The sequence below is a fragment of the Parasteatoda tepidariorum genome, chromosome 3, assembly GCF_043381705.1.
Source record: "Parasteatoda tepidariorum isolate YZ-2023 chromosome 3, CAS_Ptep_4.0, whole genome shotgun sequence".
Classification (NCBI taxonomy): domain Eukaryota; kingdom Metazoa; phylum Arthropoda; class Arachnida; order Araneae; family Theridiidae; genus Parasteatoda; species Parasteatoda tepidariorum.
This window is the reverse complement of record NC_092206.1, coordinates 13,012,553-13,034,131: the sequence shown is the minus strand read 5'-3', so window position 1 is coordinate 13,034,131 and position 21,579 is coordinate 13,012,553. Positions and strand designations below refer to the sequence as shown.

Sequence of the window (21,579 nt, the reverse complement as noted above, 5' to 3'; positions counted from 1 at the left end):
GGGCTACCGAAGCGGGGGTGCCATCCCCTCTGCAGAGGATCAAAATTGTGATGGCATGTCTTCGGATCATCCTCAGGGATGTTTCCCAGACCGTCGCCAATAGCCCATTGAGCAGCTCTAGTGCGACGTAAATGAACAATAACAACATCTACGATTTTGTAAGCTACTCGCTGTAAGCAAATGTAATACTTTCAAAGTACTTGAGTACCTCTGAGTTTTTCCTACTTTATTTTCCTACCTAGGCACACAAAATACCTTTTTCTTCGAGACCCATCGATTTGAAGCTGGCGGACATGAAATCACCACCACGGATCGAACTCCAATCCTTCACAGTGACGGCTAAGTTCCTTTAATCACTGAGCCATCTCGACTCATTAAGCATAAATATATAACATTAATTTATTCCTTTACATAGGTGGTTTATAATAAAAAATATATTATGTAAAGAGCTCTTCATGTTTCTGTGTACGATGTTTGGTATGCTATTGTAAATTTTACCATTTTGGATGATTTCATTTAATTTCATAATCGTCGTTAAACAGCCGACTCTATTTTGGGTTTACGACTACTAATGTTTAACTTCGTAGTCTTGAAATTTTAAACCTAATCCAGAAGACAAGGAATCATGTTTTGAGAGAAAATTTGCCTTCGTCGAGGACTTTTTGATGGAACTAACCCGCATTTGCGTTACATGGAGAGAAAAACGAGAGCCTCCCATGGTCCGTAGATGGCGCTAGGGGTTAAAATTCGTCGTAAGACTTCCGGGTTATTACTTCCGACAGAGTTTTACTCCTAAGCTTGAAAAAGCCAATATAAATATCCAATATTACTACATTTGTAGTTTTTACAATATGACACGCTCTTTCCACAAACAACAAATTGTCCCGCAGTGGATTGATCGTTAAGACACGGTTACCGGCAGATCACCAAAGTCAAGCATCACTGGCAGCGGTCAGTGTGTGACCACTTGGATCAGTCTGCGTAGGGACCGAGGGTGTGCGGTATTGGTCCTCATTAAACTGTTCTACCGTAAAGTGCTCGACTTAGCGTGCAGGTAGTCGGGCTACCGAAGCGGAGGTGCCATCCTCTCTGCAGAGGATCAAAATTGTGATGGCATGTCTCCGAATCATCCCCAGGGATGTTTCCCAGACCGTCGCCAATAGCCCAGTGTGCAGCTCTAGTGCGACGTAAATAAACAACAACAAATGAATTCGGAAGACTGCAAACTTGCTATGATTCGACACAAAAAGAATGACCAACGGTGCTATTTTACACAAACATAGCTAAATACGGGATTTTGTCCTTATTATCCTTTATTAGGCAAATAAGGATAAAGCCTGACAAACCTTACAATTTGTTAATGCTGTGATATTAATTTTCTTAAATTTGTTTTAGGCTTACAACCAGTTAGAATTTATAAATTACAGGAAACTCTTAAGAATGAAAAAATTACGCTCACTATTTAAATATAATTCACATTAATAAAACTCCAGAGACTATTAAGCCTGTTCACGCATCGCCTCGTAAGCATAACATAAGGCGGAGGGATACACCGGAAGCTTTCTAAATTCCTTCCGGTTTTAGAAAGCTTGTAATTGTTTACATTCAGAAACCATCCATATTACCATTCAACCTTCCTCTGTACGAATCTCAATTACTTCAGCATAGAAAAAAAAATCAATATGAAAAGGAACGCATATTATAATTATAAATTGCTTTTAGAAATATTGTACCTTATCAACGCCATAAAGGGCCCTTAAGCTCCTCATATCCCATAGGATTGCATATTCTTGACTGCAATTGTCGTTGAAGAATTGGTGCCCAAGCACCATTTCAACAGCAATGGATTGTGACAACCAAAGCAATCACTCGCGACTGCATCTTCCCGAATTCCCTTACAATGTTCTCAAAATTCGTGTGAAAAGGATACTTTTTTTCCAATCGTGATGCAGAGATAATCTCGTAATATCTTATTCCAATAAAGATTCAATCAAAAATTGAAACGAGTCCTTTATGAATCTATAGAAACGAATAGGTAGCATTTATATTTATTTATTTGTTAACATTGGAATAAAAGTTACATCACATTTGCATGCCTGTCTGGTAATTACATAAAACTAAATTATAAGAGAAACAAAAGTTGTCTAGAATTTTCATTAAGAAAGTGTGAACAGGTGAATACAGTTTTTAATTGGTTGCATTCACCTGTCTCTATCAAATAGAAATTGAGTAAGCGGTATTTTGAAAATATTTCTTGTTAATGATAAAGTAAGGCTCAATGCTCAAAGAAAAGAAAAGAAAGAAAAATAAGGAACACCTTGAATAATTTTGAGCTGATAACTGGATTTTCACGTACTAGGACTCAATCTTATTAGTTCACGAGGGTGACCATAAATATGCTGATTAATTAATAAAGAAATTGAACAAAAGAAAAGCATTCTTTCTCTGAATAAACATGCTATTTTTTCGACAGATTTTGATTACTTAACCTTAGAAAGGAAGATGCGAATTGGAAAATATGGTAATAGTTTTGCTAGGAGAGTAGTCCTAGACCTCTTAATGTTAATTTCACATTTTGCACATTTCCAGATTTAAGATCATAAATTCAAGACACTATGCAGACAGTAAACTCATATTGCACGAGTGAGAATGGATTTAATTTTTTATCTCTTACATGTTCGTATAGTATAGAGCAGGGGTGGCGAACCTTTATGTATCAGCGTGCCATTTTTACTAAGAAAATGTTTAATGAGGTCATAGATGTGCCGTCAAATAATTTTTACTTCGTGATTATTGGGAAAATATTAATACTAAATACTATCAACTCAGAACTCTTTATTAACTACGAAAAAAAATATACATTTTGCAATGTCTCAGTTATACGCGTAATTCATCTTAATGTAACATCTTCTGTTTTTGCAGATTAGAGGAAAAATAACTTACTTATATTAGGCTATTAAGATGTTAAAACAGAATGTATGAACTGGAGTCATCTGTCAAATGATTTCTAATCGAGTCTTTAATGTTATTCATCTCTGAAAATAATTACTCACAGGCATAGGTAGATAAAAATATGGGTAAAATAGCACGAGCCATTTTCTTCAAACAGTTAAATGTGTCTGGTAACGAATTCTGTTTCCTAAATTTTGTTATTGGCATTTTTACTTATATTGCTTGTCAATCTTTCTGTTTCAATTAATTCCAACTATTTTCTTGTTTCAATAAACTTGTGAATCCATTTTGAACTAGACTAGAAATCAATCAGCTGCATTTCAAATTCTTCAATTTCCAACCAATCGAATTGGGACAAGTCCAATGAAGTCACATCAGGGTACATGATAAACTTGAGTGTTTCCGATAATTTTCTGAACTGAGAAAATCTCTCCGAAAATTCATTAATTGAAGAATCAATCTCAGAAATAAATTCTTCAGTGACTCTTTCTTCGCCTGGCTTCTCATGTATATCTAAATCGTTAATAAGTTTGGAAAATACTTGCAGTTTCGTGTTATAAGATAGTTCCTGAAAACATGCAGTTTAGCGTAAAAAGCGTGAATGAGATCTATCATGACGATAATTGTTTCATTTCTGCCTTGAAGCTTCATTTTCAATTCAATAAAGAGTTGGCATATGTCTGTTAAAATATCAATTTTGAAAGTCACATAACAACTGTGGGTACTGTTCAATTTCCCCCTCATTTTGCTGAAACAGTCTGATTTCTTCCAAGCAATCAATAGATCTTTGAAGTGCGTTCCCGTGGCTCATCCAGCAAACATTATTATACATCAGTAAACCATTATACAACCGAGTTGACTTCAACCAACAGAACATCAAACTTTCGCTTATTTAAAGCCTGCGACGAAATGAGGTTGACTATTTTTGTGTCGACCATCATTACATTATCAAGAGATGTTAAACCACTCTTAGCACACGAGGCTTGTTAGTGAATGATGCAGTGGAATTCAAGAATCAAGTGTCCTGCGTCTGTTTGAAATAAACTTATGAAACCATTTTTTTTCCCACCATGCTTGGAGCACCATCAGGTGTTACTGAAACAAATTTTTTTCAAATCAAATTCTTTCTTAATAAGCGAATTTTTTGCATTAATTGTTAATTTTTTTGTTAATAATTGTTCCTTTTTTTGTTTGTTTCTGTGAATTTTAATTTATTTGTTAATATGCTTCATAGTGAAATTTGTAATCGGTGGCGTGCCCAAAATATTGTGTCGCGGGCGACCAATGGCACGCGTGCCATTGGTTCGCCATCCCTGGTATAGAGGGTATCATGGCGAATTTGTCATTAAAATGTTGAGTAAAACATATGTTAACCTTCATAAAAAAAAACTATGCAATTATTTTAACCCCTTCCTTCTCGCTCCCGTGAAAATGACGAGCTGAGTTTTCGCCCGCTATTTCTCGCTCCCGTGATATTGGCGGGCTGGAGTGTTTAGTAGTAACGCGCCAATAAGAATAAAACTAATTCATTTCTTTTGCCCGGAAAATATTTTATTTCTCATTTTACACACCTGATGGCAGTACCAGGATATTTTTAAGGTAATTGTAGATAGTTAGTTTATTTTAAACTAGTTGCAGCACTAATCAAATACGTAATACAAAAGCCAAAAAATAGGCACTTTTATGACCGTATTCTTGGAAATCAACCGATCGTTAAGGGGTTAATGACGCTGTTGATGGATAATAAATCAAATTAGCAAAATTGTTTGTCAAAACCAAACTGTGCACTTATTTGCTATGGATGGTAGACTAAATGTAAACAATTACAAGTGTCTTAAAACCGGAGGAAATTTAGAAAACTTCTGGTGTATCCCTTCTTCTTAAATATTTTTTAAAATTGCCGTTTCCATGACAACGCGTTTTTATTCTACAACAATGGTTTTCATCAATGAAATTTCGTACTTTCGATACAGTGTTGGAATCACATATATGAGACGATTGTTTACCACCAATACCCCCCACTAGAAAATTTAAAAACTTCTAAAAAAAACACGATCAAAATCACTGCTTTTGTTCCTGAGTTATTAGCGAACATACATCCAAACAGACTTTTGCTTTTATATACATGGAAAAGAGAAATCATTAAAAATAATTTCCGTTTAAAAATCAACTTAAGTGAGAACATTTAAAGCTAGTTATATTTTTAAATTCATACATATGAAACTATTGATTTTTGCATGAAGAGAAGTTAAGCTTTTATTGTTTATTGCTTAAATTGAATAGTTTTTTTACTGGTTATTACTAATTAAGTAATATATTTTAAGCATTCGAACCATAAAAATTGCAATTCAGTACCTAAAAACTAGATTTGATCGAAAATTGTATAGGTTGTTCAGTTTTAATACTGTTAATTGTTGCTAGTAGGTTATAACTATTCTCCAATTAAAAAAAATTAAATTAGTAAAATATTAAATGATTTATAAAATGATGAAAAAACTTCTGAACAGCGTATAAAATTGTAAATTCTCAAATCATTCTACAAAGTAGACATAAATAATTCTGCTACTTACACTAACGGCTCTGCAGTGACTTAGATTGCTCTGTAATGTTCAGTGAGCAAAAAAAAAGGAACTCTGAATAACTTTAGATCTAATGATCGGATCTTCACTTTTCTGGGACTCAATCTTAATGGCTGGAGGGGGTAACCTAAAATATGCTAATTAATATATTAAGTTACAAAATTTAACACAAAAGCGTACTTTCTATGAATAAACATACCTTTCATTCGATGGATTCGGATTTCTGACCCTAAAAATATAGGTGGTAGCCGCAATCCAGGAAATATGGTTCCGTTAGTTTGGTCAGGAGAGCACACCAAAGTTCAGACCCCGTAATATTAATTTTTGCGTATTTCGCTATATTTCGAGAAATTTTTTAACGAATTGAAAAATTCTTACACACAATTATAAAATTCGTTTATCCAAAGATTGTTTCACGCAAAAAATAACTTTTAGTAAATATTTATTTAAGAATGGTCAAAAAATTTTGAATTGTAAGGTATACAACTTTTGCATGATTTGAAGGAATCTAATTTTATATGGCAAAATACAAAATTTAAGCGATATTGGTTGAATAGTTCCTGAGAAATTGGTTTAAAAAAAAAGTCAGAAACTTTATATTCGTTTTTTCAGGAACTATTCAAGCAATTAAAGTTCAAATTTTGTATTTTGCTATACATAAAATTACATTCTTTAAAATGATGCAAAAAATTGAACACCATACAACTCAAAAATTTTTAGTCCATTATTAAATAAAATAATAAATATTTACTACAAGTTAATTTTTGCAAGGAATTATCTTTGGATAAACGAATTTTATAACTGCAGGCAAAAATTTTTCAGTTTGCTTAAAAAGTTCTCGAAATACGCAAAATTTAAAACAAACATCAAACTTTGGACCACTCTCCTGACCTAACTATTGGAACCATATTCCACAGATTGCGGCTATCCCCTATAATTTGATGGCTCAACGAATCCATCAAAATAAAGGTACGTTTAATCAAAGAAAGTAAGTTTTTGAGTCATATTTCGTAACTTAAAATATCGTCTGCACTTATTAATTAGCATATTTGAAGTCACCCCCTCGAGCCATTAAAATTGAGTCCTAGAACATGAAGATCCGATCATTAGATCAAAAGCTATCCAGGGTGGTACTTTTTTTTTGTTTTTTTGTGCACTGTACTACGCAGTTTTCGGTAATCTTTCTCCAAAAACAATATAATTCAAGTTTTTAATGTTAATTTTATAAAATCTTATTTTAAAAGATTTTTTTCTTTCTTTCTCTATTTGCTGAAAAAAATTTTCTTCATTTTAGATAAGAACCTTAAAATATTTACCATATTTTGAAAAATACTTCAAAAGAAATGCCTTACTACATTCATTGTTAAGATCAAAAGTTTTTTCTTTAATCATTACATATTTCAAAAGTTTGAAAAGCTACCACTTGCCGTACCAAATTTTCGTAACTATAATAAGTACTAACATCGTGATTCAAAATAAAAAGAATCAAAAATAACAACCACAATATAAATCATTTATTGGTCAACCACATAGCTTTTCTATGTGTACATATACAACAAAACAGCATTAAAAATTGTAACATAAAATGATAAAATAAAAATGTCAAAATATAAAAAAAAGAAAGAGTCCTCTTATACACTTTGTGCAAATATCTAAAATAAAAGGTTTAAAATTTTATTTACAGTAAATATAAGTTTCTTTAGTTCTATGAATGAGTATAGAAAACTATGGCATTTCAGATTTACATAATGGAAAATGAGAGTCTTAATCTCCGAGTCAATATACGTTATAAATCTTTGTGTGGCTTTAGTAGAAGAATATATTTGTCCAAAGAATGATCTGAAAAAAAAAAGTTCAGGTTAATTAATTTTATTAAAAATAGTAGAAATATGAAGTGATAAAAAGAGGACACAGATCATGATATCAATATAACAAATTAAAAAGAATTTTTTTAATAACAATAATACTGATTTGTTTTAATTCTAAAATCAATTTTGAACAACCATACATTATCAAAGCTTTTACTATATTCTTTGGAAAGTGAACTTTTTCATTACTTTAATAAAGCTTTCTTGCAACAACTAGTAAGTTAAAGCTCTACAATTTCACGTTCATGAAGTGGTCAGCATTACGCACTGTCTGACTTTACTTCCCAAACAAGCTGGTAATCATAAATTAGGAACTGGTTGGTCTTCAAACCACGTACAGAACCTTAGATCTTTAACTTCTCAGGAGCAACCACTCTCCGTTTCACAGTTAAATGGTCATTCTTAGAGGTTAAATACTATGACTTCAAAATCTTTATTGTAGGTACATGATTTTGTTGTTATATATGTTGCTCTAAACAATTCATACCTTAAACTATATAAAAAAAATACAATCATGCACTAAATATAAAATTATATTCTAGAAAATATCCCAGTTTATAATTCAGATACAGAATGAATTAAAAATATTAAATCTACTGACAAATTGCACCAACACTTTAGATCAGTAATTAACTTCAATGCTACTTCAATACTTTTCTATAGAAAACATTATACGGCTCAATATAAAATCATATCATACATGTCAAAATATCAGTCACTGCCTTCAACTATTTTTCAAAAACAGGATACATAATATTTAACATAAATTTAAATGCATATTTCAGGGGTGATAGTGAGCCCAAATCAAAAATCCTGAACATTTCTTGAGTAAAATAATTAATGAAACATTTTAAAAAATTAATGTCTTAAATTTAAATCATTGATATTTTCAAAACATGAAATTCTAAATAAATTATATGCAGTATAATTTTAATGAATAATTACATATCAGTTTACTTTTATCTCTAATCGCATTTATTATTCTACCAGAAAAAATATTTACAAATGAAAGAGATGCCAAGCATAAATTCTAGTTCTAATATTTTTAAATTAAATATACAAGAATTTTTATACATAAATGTGATCGAGGATTTCTTTGAAACTTCTGGACCTTGGATTTCCAATAAACTTCCAGATAGCAGTTCGCAAAAAAACCGGAAATCCGAATTTTTTTTTCAAAGCACAATCATCTCTGATATTTTAAACACAGTTAAAACTGTGCTTTAAACTGGGAGATATTATTTTGAAGAAAACGTTGCACATATAAGCTCACATTCATAAAAAAAAACGTCTATCTGTTACTCCTAAAATTGCTATAAACTAATAGCAATTGTTTTGTCCTACCTTACTATTCCAGAGAAAATTTCTTGAATTATAAAAGACAGCATAACTAATTTGCACAGGGGAAAAAAAGAAACAAAAGAACTTACCATGCAACAAAATTTCTAAAACAAAGAGTGAATCGTCTCGCAAATTAGCCACCACCTATAATTAAAAAATATNAATTTTCTTGATCCTAACTAATTGCGAAAAAACAAGATTTTTGAATATTTTACTACACAAATTAGTTTTAAAGTTGCAGAAAAAAATAACATTAAAATTAAAAGCCTTTCTTTTGTCAAACACACCAATTTTAATAAAACTGTTAACAATATCAATTTTAAAATCTAAATATTCAATATTAAAACAATTTTCATTAGTTTTTTTCAGGACCAAATCACCAGGATAAATACTATAAATAAAATTACAATCATCACAATTAAACAAAATCAAATCATCAATGTATCGGAAAGCATTAAGTTCTTTATGTTCAAGAAATTTAGTCTCAAAAAAATGCAAAAAAATGTTGGCGATCGAGCCTTTCGAATTTAATTATTTGTGTTTTCTTTCAGTACTAAATGAAAATTTTGTTACTGAAGTTTCTAACACAATATCATGTTAATGTTATGGTTCATTTTAATAAAAGTATTAATTAAATAAGAAAAAAATTAAAAATTCAGATATAAGATTACAAAGCAGTTTTTATTGGCGCATTTACAGGTATATCACTGATGTGATTAGGTGTCTAAGATAGTAGTTTTTATTGTAGTGATTTACAATAAATGAAACCAAACCAATTTCTGATAATCAAAGTTTCAGGGCAATAAGTCTTTCTTTTCATCTTTCCAGTGACCATAAACTGATATAAAAATCGTAACTGGAGACTTTATTATTACTTTAAAAAAACCTAAGGGACTGGAATATGTTTGTAAAAAAATACAAATCCAAAAAGGGGACACAACTTTGGGAATTACAAGTTTCCTAATTCCCAGAGCCACTTTTTTAATAATAATCAATTCTATTATTAAGAAAAATAGAAGAAAATCTATTTTTACAAAAATAAATAAATAAAGCACTGAGGTTTTAACCCTCAAAGAATATCAATAATAGTCACAAATGCTGTATATCTTTCTTTTTTACCTTGCTATTTCCTGTTTATGGGCTTTTGATTTTAATAACCATATGGAGAAGTTCTTAGAAATGACTAAAATGAGAGTTGACAGAGATATTGTATAAATTTTATTTTTAGTTTTAAAAAAAAAAAAATTTTATTCAAAATACAATTTCAAATATAAACATGCATGCAAAGTATCTTTAAACAAAATAAACATTTTTTTATAAAAAATACAAATAGCTAACTATAAAAAAGCAAAGAAATTGAAGCTTAAATAAAATTACACAGAATAAATTAAAAATATTTAAAAATCAACGTTATTTAATGTTAGCGTTTTTAAATATTCCAGAGTGAAAGGAGAAAAAAAACATTGATTTGGAAAATAAAATATAAATAATACTTAAAATGACAAACCTCATCAGTAACTGAATAGATGGCAGCTGAACCAGATTTCAACCTCAGTTCCTGAATACTTTCTACAGGAATGTGAAACAAAACAGCTAACTTTGTAATTAAGTAAGTAGCACTCAGATCATGTAAATAGACGGCTCGGAAAACTGAAAATAAAACAATGCTCTCTCATAATACAGTATTATTTCACAGAAAAAGGCTATGAAAATTGGCTAAGAAGTTATTAAAATTGCTCTGATGTAATAATTGTTTCAAATTTAAGAAATTTTTTGTAAACAATAGATGGAGTAAATTCTATGTGAAAAAAAGGGGTGACTCTATTTCAAATTATTAAAAAGTTCCTGACTTTCAAAGAATTAAAACAAGATACAAAACTCTATAAGTCTTCATACTACATTCATAGGGAATTAAACTTCAGGAGAAAAGGAATTAAACTTCAATGTTTATAATTAATCAAAATGAAACATTTTGATTTATAAACATTGAAGCACAATCGCCCAAAAATGTAAAAAGCCATAATTAAACAGCTCATTTTATTTATTTTCAAGTTAAATAACATATGCTTAACTGCCAGAACATATTTAAAATGATTCAACCTGCATAGCTCGTGTTAAGCCCTACCATTTGTAATTTTTCAGAAATTGTTTTTCCCATTATTTTATCTTAAAATAGTCATTACTTTCAGATTTTTTGGCACAATTTGCATCCCTATCAAAGTAGAAAGTAAACAGAACAATTTACAACAAAAAGGTGATGAAATTTTTAATGTTGTTAATAGTTTTTGTCTCATTATATAAGCATTAAAAAATTTGATAATTATTTATAAAAAGGTTATTTCTTTACACCTTCATTTCTCAAAATAAAATTATTTTTTATTTGTAAAAAATAGTAATAACTTAACTAGAGGGAGCAGTTTATTTTTGACAATAGAAGCAAAACATTTGTTCTTGTACAAAGTCTTGTTTCAAAACATTTGATGCTACTCCGTTACTAAAAATGATTATAGCATTTTTGTTTTTTGAAAACATAGCTTTATATCTTAATATCCTAAACTATTAGACGACAAAAAGGAAGATTAGAGCAAGGATTAGACGAGAAAATACAAGGAAAGTTTTGACAATCATGAAAAAAGCACTTACCATCTTCGTTGGGTAGTCTGGCAAATATAGCTTTTTTAGCTAACACAGGCCTACAAATTGATTATAAAAAATAGCATGAAAATAACAACCATAAAAACTAATAACATCGCATTTGAACAATATTTTGTAAAAAAAAATTTCCCTTAAATGCCATAAGCTAAAGAATTAAAAATAAGAAACAGTGAACACATGATTGACCTCACTTGAGTAATAAAATACTTTTAAACCAAATTTGAAAATCAATTTATCGATCAATTTAATATTATTATTATTTCAAAGCATAAATAACTAATTAAAGAAATATCCTGAAAGAAATGGCAAAAGTATATAAGACATAACAGACCAACTCTAAACTGAAAGAAAAGATTTTTCCCAATCTAAACTAAAGAACTTTGTAAAAGCCTAATTATTAACTTTAATTACTAATTACTAACTTTATTTTCAATTTTTATGCCAGAATTAGTTTTATTGCTGTACGGATTTTCTCTTCAATAAATGTTTCGGATATTTTGTTCTCAACATATATTTCAATCAATATAAATTCTAGAAAATTTCATTCACTACAATTTTTTAATGGAAAAGATTTTATACTTAAATGGTGGAAAATTTTTCTCTGAAGTGACAATGTCCAAGCACAGAGAAATACAGAGAACTACTGTTAACTGCTCAATGTATCTCGAGTTGAGATTATCTGCAGCTAATGTCAGCAATTTACTATTGGAACTATTAACTATTAATTTGTGGTTAATATTTAAATTTCATACGAGCTTACAAAACTGATTCCCATCTAATTGTAAAATGTCAGAGTCATTTGAAAATACATGCTTAAACAAGATAAAAGAAAAATTTAACAATTCTTGTTAGTAGGAAAAAAACTATCAATAAAATCTTGTACCAAATGCTAAAACCTTTTCAGACATAGAATTCAAAATTTTTTATAATTTACAGCTTAACAACCTCCGTAAATTCTTTTATTGTAAAAAAGTTTTGATAACAGTTTATTAATCAAATTAAGAAATTCAAAGTAAAACTAAAGTATTTTGCACAGATTTCGTCATTGGTGTGTGATTTTAAAATAAATAAATACAATTTTGTAAGTTTCCTTAATTTTCTTAAACACAAAAATTACTCACCATTTTTTGGATAATCTAAAACAAAAATAAAATGATTCACTAGGCTTTTAACTTTTACCTCAGTTTTGAATGTTCTTTTTCTGTCTATTTATTTAAAAGAAAACTGGCCATTTATAATTTAATTGTTATGTTTATGGTTTTAATTTGTTATGGTGTATAAAATAATATAGAAAGCAATAACAGTTAATTTTTTTCAAACAAAAAGTGAGCAATTTTTAATAAAATTTGAAAAAAAATATTCTTAGTTTAAAATTAAAGTTTTAATTGAAATAAATTTCTATTAAATGCCTTTTATCCTAAAAATTTATGTTATTCTTTTAAACATATTCTGCAAACATTCATATTATAAATTTAATAAAATAAAGAAACTTTTTTATTTTTATACCTTAGTTTCAAATTTGATCGTAATTAATAAATAAAATCTTAAATCCTTAAAATTATTTACTTATTTATATATGGAGCATAAATTCATTAAACAATAACTATTTAAATTCTTTACACAGCTACATGTAAAGATTGTAATTTCTTTTCCAACTGAAAAACATTAATAAATCAAGTACATAACTTTGTACAAATATTTCTTTTATTACTTTTCTTTAAAATATTTTCATACATTTTAAGTTTTAAGAAATATTTTTCCTAAAGTTAAAGTAATAAAACATATAATTGCTAAACACTATTTTCGACAAAAGAAAAAGTAAATTCACATAATTTTCTTTTAGCAAATTTACAGTATTTTTAATATGTGACAAAAAAAAACACCTTTTAATAACATAATTTAACAGCAACTTATTTTAAAAAGTTTAACTTACTTGAAAATATTTTATTGCTTAAATAATATGATCATTAATCACATGACTTTAACATGTGATTAACTGTCATAATGAACTAATCAACAATTCATTGACTACTAATAAAAATATGCTTATTTCTGTTTTCTTTACTTATGGCAAATCAGAATAACTTAAAGTATAGTTTAAATTATAGTATCTTAAGTTTAAATTATAATATAAGTTAATAAAAATTTATATTCGCAACTTTTAGAAATTTAAGCAAAATATTCTGAACTCACAAAACTAGCACAAGTCAGAAGCCTTTTAAGAAAATATTTTTTCCACTAAAATTAATAAAAGTTAAAACAAAATGGTTAGCATAACCTTTAAAATTCTACTAACTAATTGTTTTTCCAGAATGAGTCAAACATTATAGAGACACACTCTTAGCAATATAAGTGAACAACTTCATACAGTGCAATATTTGAAAAAAAATCACAACGTCAAGCCTTATTATTCAACAAATTTATAAATTAGTAAACTAATCACTGTAAAAAAGGTACGAAAAAGAGACGAAAAGTAACTCACCGACAATGAAGTGAATTAAACAATCTTACACCATCTGTAAGACCACATATTTTAATACAGTCATCTTGACAAAGCCTTAACATATCAAGACCTAAATATAAGATTCTTCTTTAACACATGAAAGCACATAAAATCAAATTAATTATAAACAGTTCTGAAAATATCATAAAACTGAAATTGCAACAATTATTAAAGATATGAATATAAATATTAGAATATTTTGAAAAAATCTAATATTGCCTGCTCATGTATCAATTAGAGAAATTTGAGATAAAGCTCACTTTTAAAGGTGAGAATTTAAATTTGGTTAGTATATTTTATTGAAACGACAAGTAAAGGTAAGAATTTAAAATAGATATAAGAAAGAAAAGTGAAGGATTTAAGATACATAATTATAATATAAATTACCCATTTTTTAATTCTAATATTTTCTTCTTCTAAACAGCTTATGTTAAATAATTTTAAATTTTTTATATGCAATAACTAATTTAACTAGATTTTTATATATCTGTTTAATTTGAAAGTTGGCAGGAAAAAAATAAAAAATTTATCACGGACCCAATAAACCTTTTAGAGCCTAAGCTCAGACAGAGCCTGTTTTATCTCTAGTAGCTATTTATATATTTACTTATAATTTGTTTTAGCTATTTCTATATCTAGTAACTATTTATATATACATATAAATGTTTATATAACTGTTACATTTGAAAGTTGGCAGAAAAGAAATAAAAATTTTATCATGGGCCTAAAAACCTTTTCAGAGCCAAAACTCAAACAGAGACGGAATCATCTCTTATAGCTAAAAGAGTTGAAAACCTTAGATAAGTCTTTTCCTTTTTTTTTTCGATCTGAAAAGTTATTTTTGTTGTTGATTTCATAAAAAATTTGCTTACTAGTAACATAACAACAAAAGTAAATGATTCCCTACATTTACATGGTGCAGAAAACATGCAAACTAAAGCAATTTCCTGATATCACCAGTCTGAAAAAGAGTCTAGTCAAATTTACATACAACAGGCAACAACAAAAAATTTTTTAAACATTAAACCAAATATCACAATTGATCGGATTCAAGTCTCATTTGGAATAGAGTTCATTGATAGGCAATGTTTGCTAGAAAACCAGTTAGAAAAATCAAAGGCAAAAATCAGGTTTTATTCTGTATTGTAATGGCATAAGTGTTTATTCCTTATCATAAATTTCATTAACTAAGTTAACAATGGTTATTTCATAATACTCTTTGCTATATTGGAGGGTCAGACATATTATACATTTTCTTGGCAGAAACTCCAACAAGCTTAATTTAACAGAAAGCTACCAATGTTTATTTATTAGTATTTTAATCAAAATTTCAAATATTGTATACCGTTATAGTTGGAAAATGGTTCTGCAAATTCAGAAAAATTGTTTTTATGGAGCCAATTTGAAACATCTGCAATATTTGAATCAATGCACATCCCTTCCAGATCCTAAATGGGAAAAAACTCTTACTTTATTATCTTATTTTCAAGAAGCATTTATAATGTTAAGCAAATGAACATTTCATATCTCAAATATTAAAAATAAAATATAAAAAATTACCTGTTTCCCCAAAAATTGAACAGCTTGAGTTAGTAAGTCATTTTCCTAAAATTAAAAGGAATGTTAACTGTGATGTAACATCATTAACACATTGAATTTTTATAGAAGTTTCTAAAACAAAATATCTTTACACTTTTAATTTTATTACTCTAACTTTCTCTTATTTAAAAAAAAAGTATATGTGATAATTTAAAAGATGAGTTTCCTGAGAAAAATGATAATATAAACGTTATTAACCTCAAAAGACAATTATGAGTTAATTTTAAATTAAAGAAAAAGAGAGATTACACGTACTGTGATATAAAACAATCATGTATAAATTTGAAACTTAATCATCACAGCATTTAAAATCAGGGTATTCACCCTGCACATCTAGATCAGATCTATACAAACAATGACAGTAGATAGAAGGCTACATAGGCTATATAGATCTCATAGGCTACAATGCTTCAAAAAATTTAATAAAAGATTCATCTAAAAATATAATCTATTAAAAAGAAAACATATGCAATTTTTAATTTGATAAAGAATTTTTTTTAATATAAAATAAATTATTTTAGTATTTCTATATTGATAAAACAATATTTTATAGAAGTATTTTAACGTTCTATTTTGTCACATTTGTCTATTTGTTAGGGGAGAGACGAGTAGCCCCGCCCACTTAAGGAGTATTGCTTATATTTCGGTATAATATTGAGTAATAATCAATATTTTTGTAGGTTTCTATTGTTTTATCATCTAATTAAATAATGCAAAAAGAATAAACCAAAAAAAGAATAGTTTAATTTAAAAAATAGAAATTTAAACTAACATGTTTTTCAGCTCTTTTCAAAATTTGTCGGGTAGCCTCGCCCAGCTACAAAAATTATGTTTTTTTACTGTTTTTTCAGGTGCAAATGAAAATGACCAATGTATTGACAATAAACCTCATTTATCATTTTTATCACAATATATTCACATAATCGAATATATATTCAACATATTTTCAAAACTATTGTTTACCATGCTACCAGCTGCATCAATACTTGAAACTTTGAAAATAATCTTTCTTTAATATAACAATTAATGTCCGATGGCCCACTGACTTGAAAAAATATTCTATACTTATGAAATTGACAGTGGGCGGGGGTACCCGACACTCCCCTACATTGTTAATAAAAAGAAATTACTGAAAAATAAAGTTTGAATTATTGTGTTATGGCGCCTCTAAAAATACTTAACTAAAATGAAGTAGCAACATTAAATCAGTGTTCCCATAGTTTTCAAAATTAATTAATCAATGAAACTGTTGAACAAGTTAAGACAAAAAAAAACTAAAAAAACTTTAGTTTTATCTTGATAAAAATATAACTAAGAACGAGAAGCTTTTCTGAATTTTACACTTTTATTTTTTCTTTTAGAATTACTTATTTATTTATTTTTTGGTGCAAACAAATTTATTGTAGGTCTTTAAACTTAAAGCTAAAATAAAATATAATACATTGATTTAAAAAGAAAAGTATTTTATTCTTTATTTGTTATTTAACCAACAGAACAAAGATAACCTTTTATACATTTAATGTATTTATATGTAGCCATGAGTCACTTTTACTCCTTCTCATCATCTTCAAATATTTTTTAATGAAAATAATACTGAAGTAGGACATTTTTGTACTACAGATAAACAAAGGGGGAAAAAATTCTTCAACATGCTAAAATAAATATAATTACACACTGAAATATTAAAATAACATTTAGGTGTTGGTTGTTCATTTACATATCAGATTGAGTAGTGAAATAGAAATATGAGCGTATTTGTGAAACAAAAAAGGATATTTTTGACATGTTTATTGGAAATATTAATTGGAAATATTAATTAATAATTAAAAACATTTTGAGGAAATAATTTTGAATGGTTTAGTTACGTTTCTTTTAATTTGGAAGTTCAAAAAGTATTAAAAAGTTTAATATTTTTGAAAAACACCCAGTATTTTTAGAATGCCGAAATTTAAACAAAATTATAATTATTTCTGCATTTTACCTGGTTATATTATACATTGTTATAGCATGCCCACATAACATCGAAACAGGTCACAAATTATGTACACAAATAAACTTTTTTTTAAAATAATTCCCAAAAATTTAAAGAAAATACTGTTTTCAAACTTTAAAAAAATTAAATTAGTTCAATATATAAATTATAATTCGTATAAAATCCTCAATTTCATCTTTAAAAAAATATTAAAATATTACAGTCTACATTTTTAAAAGTTTCAATAAAAAATTTCCTAACTTATTGCTACATCAAAAGAAAACATCTCAAAACCAATTGTGCTTTATGCAAAGATGTTAAGATAAAAAAGCATACCTTTTTAAAAAAAAAATTTTTTTTTCCTTTCAAAATAAGTTAAAAACTTCCACAAAAAAAGGGACCTGGTGAAACAACATGCTACATGCTCCAATCAATTTATAATAATACCTCTTTTACAGAAATGTCAGGACATACTTCAAAACTGTCTGTGGAGGGAGATTTTTCTTGTGAATGGCTGGAAACATCTGATTGGTCTAATGACTCACTCTTGTGTCTTTCAAATTTTAAACTTTTCCTCCTGGAAAAAAAAGAATCATTTAGTAAAACTTCTTCATTTCAATTGCAATTCAAATATGATTAAATGCAAGAAATTCAAATTGCTTTTGTTTGCAGTTTAAATACAAGACATGTAGAAAATATTAATCCTGATTCAATATGCCTAAAGGCTTGTAATATCTACTCTTCTTAGTCCATTGCATTTTTTAAAGTTAATTTAAAATTCAATTTCTAAAGATATTATTAAACACAATTTTACTCTCCATATCATGTATACATATAGCCTCTTCAATATAATATAGGTATAATGAAAAGGTAAGGACAGCCATACAAAAAGAATGAAGAGTTACATAGAAACAAGGGGTTGCAAACTTTATCCGCAGCTGCTAGTTAATGGGTTGCAAACTATACATATTACAAGGACAATATGCAAAAATCATTCTGCACCTATTTATTTAAGCTGCATTTTGACACATGCTGCACATTTAAGACCAATACTACAACAAAAGATGCTTAGAGTTTTTGCCAGATACCTGGAAATATGCTTTGCATCAATGATGCATTGTCACGTAACATACAAACATTTAACTTACGACCCCACTAGTGGCACCAAATAATGTTTATAACCTCATTTACCCAAGTGAAAAAAAATTTTGTGTCACTGATTTGAATATTTATTTCGTCTACTTATTTTGAAGCCCCATGCATAGTCAAGAATAGTTCAGATCCCGGTTAATGTGTATTTAAGTTATGCTCTTCACCAATTTCTAATAGTGTTTAATGTTCAGTTGATAATGTGTCCTTTTTAATGTGCTGTGTTCATTAGATAACAACAAATTTCAATCGAATTTCTTTCTTTTTTTACATATCTCCTTATTTATCAATTATACCATTTCAATTTATCAACCATTTTCTTTAAACAAAGGATTATTTTTTCTAAAATGCAAGATTATTTATACTAATTCAAATTAGCATAGCCTAACACAAAGTTGATTTTGGTTACAGCAGAAAAAAGATATAGTCCCTTGAAAGTTCACAATAAAAACCCTGTTGTGTAAATGCATAAGTCATTTCAAACCATAAATAAAAATTGGTATTTCTTTAAAAGCAGATTATGTCTAGGCATGTCTAAAATGATATAAACAACATCAAATGAATACTCAAATCCAAACACAAAGTCATAAAAGCCTTTGACACTTCAATTCTTTTTTTTTTTATTATTATTATTACTCTATGTCTAGATAATTCTATACTCAAGAGGCATGACCGACAAAGTTTGTATTTGCGCATAAAAGTCATGCATTCATGTTAAAATATTTCAAAACTAGATATAGAATTGTTTTCATTTTTCTTTTCTGTTTCAAATTTTCCACTATTTCTATTTTTTTTTATTCACTTATTTATCAAATTTAGAATAACAATTGCTACTAATTTAGACTTTAATCTGTTATAAAAATAAAATAATTTCTAATTGCAACTCAAAAAATATTGTTGGTCATCAGAATAGGATTGGGTTACATGAAAGTCATGCTTTCATGTCAAAATATTTCTAAACTAGATATAGAATTGTTTTCATTTTTCTTTTCTTTTTTTAATTTTCCATGATTTCTATTTCTTTTATTAACTTATTCACCAAATTTAGAGTAACAATTGCTACTAATTTAGACTTTAATCTGGTATAAAAATAGAATAATTTCTAATTCAAACCCAAAATGGTCATATTGTTGGTCATGAGTGAATAGGATTGTGTTAAGATTCCAAGAGCGTAGACATCTTAAAATTATTTCTAGTACCATATAATAAACAGGCTTCTTCCAGGTCAACTACTTCAAAAGAATTTAGGAAAGAGATACATGAAAAAGTTTTAGATGCATAAATATTTTTTAAATTGAAATTTTTTTACTTTATTCTGAATAAAAACCACATGCAAATAACATTTTACTCACGCTTGAGAAGTGTGAATAACTTTGCTTTCTGGATTCGTTAGTTTAGGAGAATAATTGGCAACAGTCTTCGGTACTGATGTAGATGGTAGAGTAGGAGCTGCATTAGTGGAAGGTACTGTGATGTATAAACTATCAGCTACACACTGCATGCAAAATATAAAATATTTAAGTGCTTTTGATACTTCCTTAATAACGAAAATCAATAACAAATATAAACATAAAACTAAAAATAGCAAAAAGAGTTGAGAAACATTTGAACAATTAATTACATAATTAGATATTATGCAATTATATCTAATTATGCAATTAATTTACATTATTAGATAGTTTACATTATAGAAAAAAGATTCTATCAGAATTTTAAAATTAATTACATAATTAGATAGTAACACATTAATATTTTAAAATAAAAGATCAACAAATAAAAAATAATAATGTTCAAAATTCTTTTAATGTTAATTTTTCGCATTATGCATTTTATGCAAGCATTTAAATTACCAATAAAATTTTAAAAGGATTTATCATTCATCATAAAGCTATGAAAAGAAATTCATCATTACAGGTCATGCATTTAGACTGAGATAAATTCTTATTAATCTAGTTTAATAGAATAAAATTGTTTTTTCCATGAGAAACTGATTTTCACCATAATTTAATAGCTTTACTTTATGGTACTTTTTAGTACCAATTTGCTACATTTTATCACTATAGTTTTATTTTTTTATTTTATATCTGTTGCTGAACAGCCGACCCACTTTTTAGTTTACGACTACTAATGTTCAACTCCATAGCCTTGTAGTTTTGAACCAATCCAGAAGACAGGGAAACTCCTGGATCAGTACCCCCAGACATTTGATTTGTTACGGGAACATGGAAAACTTTGAGACTCAGAAGATTTAACGTGCATCAGTCACTATTTATTATATGGGGATCGAACCCATGACCTCTTGTACATGGTTCCAGTGCCCTACCAGCCAGGTTACCCAGGACCTAACAAATAGTTTGACTTTAATAAAATTTTCTGCATAGAACAGAATTTTTATTGCAATTAATTTTTTTTCTCAGAAACATTATTATAAGAATAGCATATCACTCAGAAAGACATTCTATCACACTACTTTTGTAGTAGAAAAAATGAAAAATAGCAAGAAATATTAAAGTTTCTTATTTAAAGCAAAAATTTATTTTAAAGAAAATTACTCAATTATATCTGTAAAGATAAACATTTATAGATTTGTTCAACAAGTCAGTAACCAATTTTGTCATGAGAAAATGAGAGTAATCCTAATAGTAGTTCAAAATGTATTGCTAATACTTTGAAATATGTCTTACTGAAAATGTTTAACAAGCCCTGAATATAAAACAAGCAATGAGCACTAAACAAACATTATTTTATACAAAGCAAAACAAACAAGATACAGATTAAATAAAATAACATTAATTGCATCAAAATAATTTAAAGGAAGGGTAATTTTACCTCAGTGAATACAGTGCAATCATATGAAGTCTTATACTTTTCCTGCAAAAGAATTATCAAATTATCAGAAAATAATACACGCATGAAATATTAAAACAATTATGCATGAAGACAATTATATATATATATATA

At 27.9% G+C, this 21,579-nt stretch overlaps 2 protein-coding genes across 8 annotated transcripts in view; both read right to left on the bottom strand.

Annotated features, from left to right (window-relative positions):
* Nucleotides 1-2,013, bottom strand: part of LOC107443360 (cytochrome P450 4V2-like) — a 38,390-nt gene extending 36,377 nt beyond the window's left edge. Inside the window, exon 1 of the mRNA XM_043048419.2 lies at nucleotides 1,734-2,013. Coding sequence (XP_042904353.1) covers nucleotides 1,734-1,832 — 99 coding nt within the window. The 5' untranslated portion in view covers nucleotides 1,833-2,013. The remainder of the gene's footprint in view (nucleotides 1-1,733) is intronic.
* A 5,010-nt stretch (nucleotides 2,014-7,023) lies between these two features.
* Nucleotides 7,024-21,579, bottom strand: part of LOC107443362 (transcription factor CP2) — a 33,857-nt gene continuing 19,301 nt past the window's right edge. For 2 of the 7 annotated variants that reach the window (XM_071178337.1, XM_071178338.1), the window contains exons 11-21: nucleotides 21,448-21,489; nucleotides 19,971-20,113; nucleotides 17,917-18,046; nucleotides 15,459-15,503; nucleotides 15,244-15,346; nucleotides 13,878-13,968; nucleotides 12,517-12,531; nucleotides 11,384-11,433; nucleotides 10,248-10,390; nucleotides 8,830-8,884; nucleotides 7,024-7,370 (exon numbers count right to left, since the gene is read on the bottom strand). In XM_071178337.1, the coding sequence (XP_071034438.1) occupies nucleotides 7,318-7,370; nucleotides 8,830-8,884; nucleotides 10,248-10,390; nucleotides 11,384-11,433; nucleotides 12,517-12,531; nucleotides 13,878-13,968; nucleotides 15,244-15,346; nucleotides 15,459-15,503; nucleotides 17,917-18,046; nucleotides 19,971-20,113; nucleotides 21,448-21,489 (870 nt within the window). In that variant the 3' untranslated portion in view covers nucleotides 7,024-7,317. The remainder of the gene's footprint in view (nucleotides 7,371-8,829; nucleotides 8,885-10,247; nucleotides 10,391-11,383; nucleotides 11,434-12,516; nucleotides 12,532-13,877; nucleotides 13,969-15,243; nucleotides 15,347-15,458; nucleotides 15,504-17,916; nucleotides 18,047-19,970; nucleotides 20,114-21,447; nucleotides 21,490-21,579) is intronic. The other 5 variants (XM_043048418.2, XM_071178340.1, XM_016057207.3 and 2 more) reach the window with 3 other exon arrangements.